The 5,841-nt window shown below is 43.5% G+C and overlaps 1 protein-coding gene across 1 annotated transcript in view; it reads right to left on the bottom strand.

Moving 5' to 3' along the window:
• LOC119416416 (protein MON2 homolog) overlaps positions 1–5,020 on the bottom strand; it is a gene marked incomplete at its 3' end in the record, with an annotated part of 38,536 nt that extends 33,516 nt beyond the window's left edge. Inside the window, 1 exon segment of the mRNA XM_037683656.1 lies at positions 4,673–5,020. Coding sequence (XP_037539584.1) covers positions 4,673–4,801 — 129 coding nt within the window.
• Between the last annotated feature and the right edge of the window lie 821 nt (positions 5,021–5,841).

Raw genomic sequence — 5,841 nt, 5'->3', positions numbered from 1 at the left:
TAACCTGGATTAAAAGTGTGGATTATTGTAACCTGGATTAAAAGTGTAGATTATTGTAACCTGGATTAAAAGTGTGGATTATTGTAGTGAAGCTTTCGTCTTCAACCATCGACAGAGGCCTCATGTCAGTGACGATCATGTTCAGGATGTTTCAGTGAAGACAGCTGCTGCTGTGGTGTCCATGATGTCTGTCCATCATGCAGGATGTTGTTGTTTGTTGTTGTTTTCTGGAATGAGAGAGTAAATATGTTTTATAGCATAATTATTACAGCAACTCAAGAAATGCCTTGTTTCACTTACAGTGTTAGGTTCAGGCAAAAGTAGCTAAAAGAGCAATTACACACACACACACACACACACACACACACACATATATATATATATATATATAAAATACTTAATTACACACATTTGAGTAGATGTGATAAATTACTTTAATTCCTGTTTAAATGCAATTCATCCTGCCATACCTGCAGTGTCTTCAGACTTTGCCAGCAAATTAAAAGTTGAAGCTTAATCATTAAATTATTATCTTTGTGTTAGATTTATTTATAAATCACATTTAAACACTGCTTGTACCAACTAAATAAAATAAAAAGTAACACACGTTCTCTATCACTGTCATTAATCAGATAAACAAACAAACAAACAGCTTCATCTACCAGAGAGACTGACGTTACGTTTTCTCTCTTGAAACAGAACAATGTGTTAAATTGTAGAGACTCACCTGCAACACGATTTGTATCAGTTGCAGCTCCTTCCTCCTCCTCGTGACTCCGACATGTTTACGTTTCATCTCCGTGGTTCTCCCGTCTCGTGTCGGCGATTTTCAAAGCGACATGCTTCTCATTTTTTATCTTTGTTAAGTTCTCCCACACTTTGGAGGACTTGGTTCGAACAGTTTTCGCTGTGTTGGTCATTTGTAAAATGTACTTATTTTTCTTTGAAAACACTCTGCTCTGCTTCCTTCTCCCCCCCCTCGCTCTGTTCAACTCGCGCTGCAGTTTTTTTTTCCCAAACTTTATTCAGTCAGTCAGCATTGACAATGAACTGCCCGTGGACAAAACGAAACGGCTCCGCAGCGCCGTGAAAGACGTATAATCGCGCGACACAACGAATCGATAACGAAATTCGTTGCCAACGCTTTTAATCATCGATTTTTATCGATTTTATCGATTCGTAGTTGCAGCCCTAATGCTAATGAATCACTGCAGGAGCTACATGATATCATCAGCTCGCTGCAGAGCAAACACCCCAAGGATCTTTACGTTGTAGCCGGAGACTTTAATCACGTGAATCTAAAGGACTGTCTCCCAAGCTTTTATCAACATGTGATAATTCCAACACGTAGAGACCACACACTGGACCGTGTTTACACGAACGTAAAAGATGCATACAAAGCCGAACCCCGCCCCCACCTAGGACTGTCAGACCACATCTCAATCTTCCTGGCTCCTGCTTACATGCCCCCGCTGAGACGCTCCAGACCGGTACAAAAGAAAGTTAAATGCTGGATCCAGGACAGTGGCCCCATACTGAGAGATTGTTTTGACCGAACAGACTGACAGGTTTTCAGAGAAGCTGCTGAAAATGGAGGTTCGCTTGATCTGGACCAATACACATCCTCAGTTCTGGGTTACATTAGTACATGTACTGACACAGTCTCCACTATCAGAAATGTTAAAAGCTACCCAAACAGAAAACCTTGGCTGAATGCAGAGGTGCGTACCCTGCTGGAAGCCAGGAACACTGCCTTCAGGTCTGGAAACTCAGAGGAACCGAGTAGGACAAGAAAAGAGCTGGTTGCTGGGATTAAGAAGGCCAAGGCCACATATGTACAGCAGATCGAGGGTCAATTCATCTCACAAGACCCTCAGAGCATGTGGAGGGGCATTAAGTGCATAACAGATTATAAAGGAAGGAGCGAACAATGCCCCAAAGACTCATCTCTGCCCGATGCCCTCAACAAGTTCTATGCACGCTTTGAAGACCCAAACAGACCACCCAGCACCAGACTCACCTCACCACCGGATGAAGAGCATCTCAGCGTGACCTCAGCAGAAGTAAGGAGTACCTTCAGGAGGATTAATCCACACAAAGCAACTGGCCCAGACAACATCCCCGGAAAAGTGTTGAAGGAATGTGCTGATCAGCTCTGTGAGGAGCTGGCAGAAATCTTTAACACCTCACTTACCCTGGAGACAGTTCCCACCTGCCTGAAGACTGCCACCATCATACCAGTCCCAAAGAGTTCTACAGTGACTGGTCTGAATGACTATCGGCCAGTGGCCCTCACCCCGATAGTCGCTAAATGCTTTGAAAAACTGGTCATGACTCGCATCAAAACAACCATCAACATCAACGAGGACCCTCATCAGTATGCATACCGTGAGAACCGTTCAACAGAGGATGCAATCTCCTCTGTGGTCCACACTGCACTCAACCACCTGGAGCAGAAAAACTCTTACGTCCGTATGCTCTTTGTGGACTTCACATCCGCCTTCAACACCATGATCCCCCAAACCCTGATGGACAAACTATCCACACTAGGACTAAGCCCCTCCATTTGCAACTGGGTACTAGACTTTTTAACAAACAGACCACAGTTAGTGAGGATCCACAACCTCTCCTCCTCCACCATAACCCTCAGCACTGGCTCTCCTCAGGGATGTGTGTTGAGCCCCCTCCTGTTTACTCTGCTCACGTATGATTGTGCAGCTACTGTTACGGCCTGAGGCCATTTGGTTGAGCAAAAGTGTTTGCAGGTTGATTGCTGACTCAGCTGTGCTGTGGCCCATCTGGGATTGGCTGCTTCACTTCCTGAATCCTCCCCAATGGACATCAATCTGCATCCTGGTTGGCTTCTTCACCTCCTTCTCCTCCAACCACAGAAGAGGCCTGCTTATTTAAACCCAGCTCTCCTGCCATTCAGGGTGGCTGTTGTTTAGAGCAGCTCGCCATTAGTATGGGTTTATGTGTCTTTGGACTTGAGTCTTTTGATTTGAATGGTTTGGCTTTGGCCAACAATTAAACCCTGCAGTTGCTGTTGTTAGTTGGTGTTGTTTGTAAGCCTCTGAAAACAGTTAGAAGGCTTACTTGTTTACTTTTTGTTTTGACTCATTGTAAATTTGGTTTGAGTATTCGTTCACTTGGTTAACCTTAATTTTGTTATTTGACTTGGTTGTGAAAACTTTGTTGTAATTTGTATTTTGAAAGTACCCCTCCTCTTTGTTAAATGTTAAATTTTGTTTTAAAATGACCAATTAAATTATTACTTTTATTCAAACCTGTTCCATCTGGGTTTCTAATGTTGCCTCCCCTTCTCCTAGCTGAGCCGGGTCGTAACACTACCCATCCAGGCTGTCACATTGTAAAGTTTGCAGATGATACAGCGGTGGTGGGATGCATCACAAACAATGATGAGTCCAGCTACAGGCAAGAGGTGGAACACCTGGAGAGCTGGTGCAAAGAGAATAACCTTCACATCAATGTGAAGAAGACAAAGGAGATGATTGTGGACTTCAGAAGGAACAAAAACACCTACACCCCCCTGAACATAAGAGAATCTGCGGTGGAAGTGGTCTCCAGCTACAAGTACTTGGGTGTACACATGAATGACAACCTCAGCTGGAGCAACAACACCACAAGCCTGATCAAGAAAGTTCATCAGAGACTCTACTTCCTCAGACGGCTGAGGCGAGCTGGTCTGGGAAGCTCAGTCCTCACCTCCTTCTACAGGTGTGCAGTGGAGAGCATCCTGTGCTCCAGCATCAACGTGTGGCATGGAGGCTGCACAGCTGCAGAAAGAAAAGCTTTGCAGAGAGTGGTGTAGGCTGCACAGAAGTCTGTCGGAATCGGCCTCCCCACCATCACAGACATCTACACCTCCAGATGCAGGAAGAGGGCCACCTGCATCATGAAGGACCCCACTCACCCAGCACACACACTTTTTGCCCCGCTCCCCTCAGGAAGGAGGTTAAGGAGCATTAAGTGTAGAACCACTAGACTGAGGAACAGCTTCTACCCTGAGGCTGTTAGACTCATGAATCTCTAACTAGAATAATCACTGTGAAAAACCATATCATGTTGCTGATTTGTTTCATGTTGCTGCTGATCTGTTTCAATGTTGATGTGTTCATGCGTGCACATCCGCTCACAGACTCATGTTCATGTTTGTGCTGATGTTCAAGGTTTTATGTTATGAGTGCTTAGTGTATATTTAGTTGATGTTTTTCTTAGTTCATATCTTAGATGTTATTACTGTTTTTCTTATACATTTTATTGTTGGATGTAACTGGGACCCTGTGTACATAATTTCGCTCCACCACATGTACCACATGAGGTGCGAATGACAATAAAGAAACTCTGACTCTTCTAGTAAATGTTTTCTTCAGTGCACCCCAAAATCAAAGCTTCAAACAGCATGAACAGCACAACAGAATTTCAGAAATTATTTCATGGCTTTTAGGTGTTTTTTTTTTGTGCCACCCCTGGATTTTCAGTGGGGCCCACAAGGCCCCCCAATTCAAATATTTCTGGAGGCGCCACTGCGAGTATAGATGTGTCACAAAGGCCCAGCGGCTGGTGGGGAAACGGGCTCAAACAGAATCCGGTTTCAGAACAAACCCAAATATGACCCGGTGCCCAATAGAGGCCGAGGGAATCTACTAACCTCTTTGACTGGGGGGAATTTCTTTTTGCACTCCATGGAGAGAGACCGCAGGTCCGTCTGCATGTTCTCCAGCAATTTCTTAACTGCTTCGGGGCTGCTGGTCGACATCTTGGACGGCGTCCTAGACATAAAAATCTGAGGAAATTTTAAGACGTTAAGGACCGTGGGAGTGTGGTCGCCCGCCACCCCTTTCACGGCCGGGATCTGATAAACCCGTCGCTGCTTTATTCGCTTCCCTTGGAAAGGAAAACACGGTCCATTGACACCAAACCCCACTCCTCCGCTCCGGGCTCCCCTTCGCAGGAGAGAAGCGATGACACCGGCATATGTTCCTTCTAAATGCCCACTGACATCAGCTTAAAGAGCAGCCGTCGTTAGGCCAACTTTATATTCCTTTAAAGTGGACACAAGTCGAAGCTATTCGATCAAATTGACCTGTCTGCGACCGTCAGCTCTACTTTCCTTCCCACAATCCTTAGGGCCAGAGAGTGACACGTCACTCCGACTTCCGTAAACATTGAAGGGCTTTAGGAAAACAACTGCAGCGCCATCTACTGGATGGCATACTCAAACAGTTAAAAAAATACATAAAAAATCGATATGGTTAAAATCTGGGGGGGGGGGTGTTATTTTTTTATTCAATTTATATTTTATCATAAGTTAACTTTTAAACAACTATTTAAAAGATTTTGAGACAGCCCAACTTGAGTGGGTTGGAGATAAAATTAGAAGTTACTAGAAAACTATGAATTAGCAACTCATTCATATAATGCTTCATCATAATTTCAAGATATTAGCTCTTAATTATGAGATAGAATAAGTCCATGTTAGATGCTAAGTCAAAATTATAAGATGCTAAATCATAATTGTACGGAAGAAGATTAGGAACACAATCAAAATTAATAAAATCACAATTTAGACTTTTTAAATATAAATTCTGAGATTAAAGTTATTTTAATTAAAGTTACTTTAATCTTAGAAATCTAAGAAGAAAATTTCAAAACACTAAAAATAATAAATACATTTTTAAATTTTTTTTGTATAATTTTGAGATGTAATTAAAGCTGCAAAACAGCATTGAAGGCCCTCGCAGCAAAGTGCCGCTCCGACCTTACGGTGACCGCGGGAGCCCCAATGACTCTGTCTAGTCGCCATCGTGAATGCTCTCG

This window comes from Nematolebias whitei, chromosome 10, assembly GCF_014905685.2.
Source record: "Nematolebias whitei isolate Nwh7 chromosome 10, NemWhi1, whole genome shotgun sequence".
NCBI classification, from domain to species: Eukaryota; Metazoa; Chordata; class Actinopteri; order Cyprinodontiformes; family Rivulidae; genus Nematolebias; species Nematolebias whitei.
Note: the sequence above shows the minus strand (reverse complement) of the source record. Positions and strands in the feature narration are given on the sequence as shown.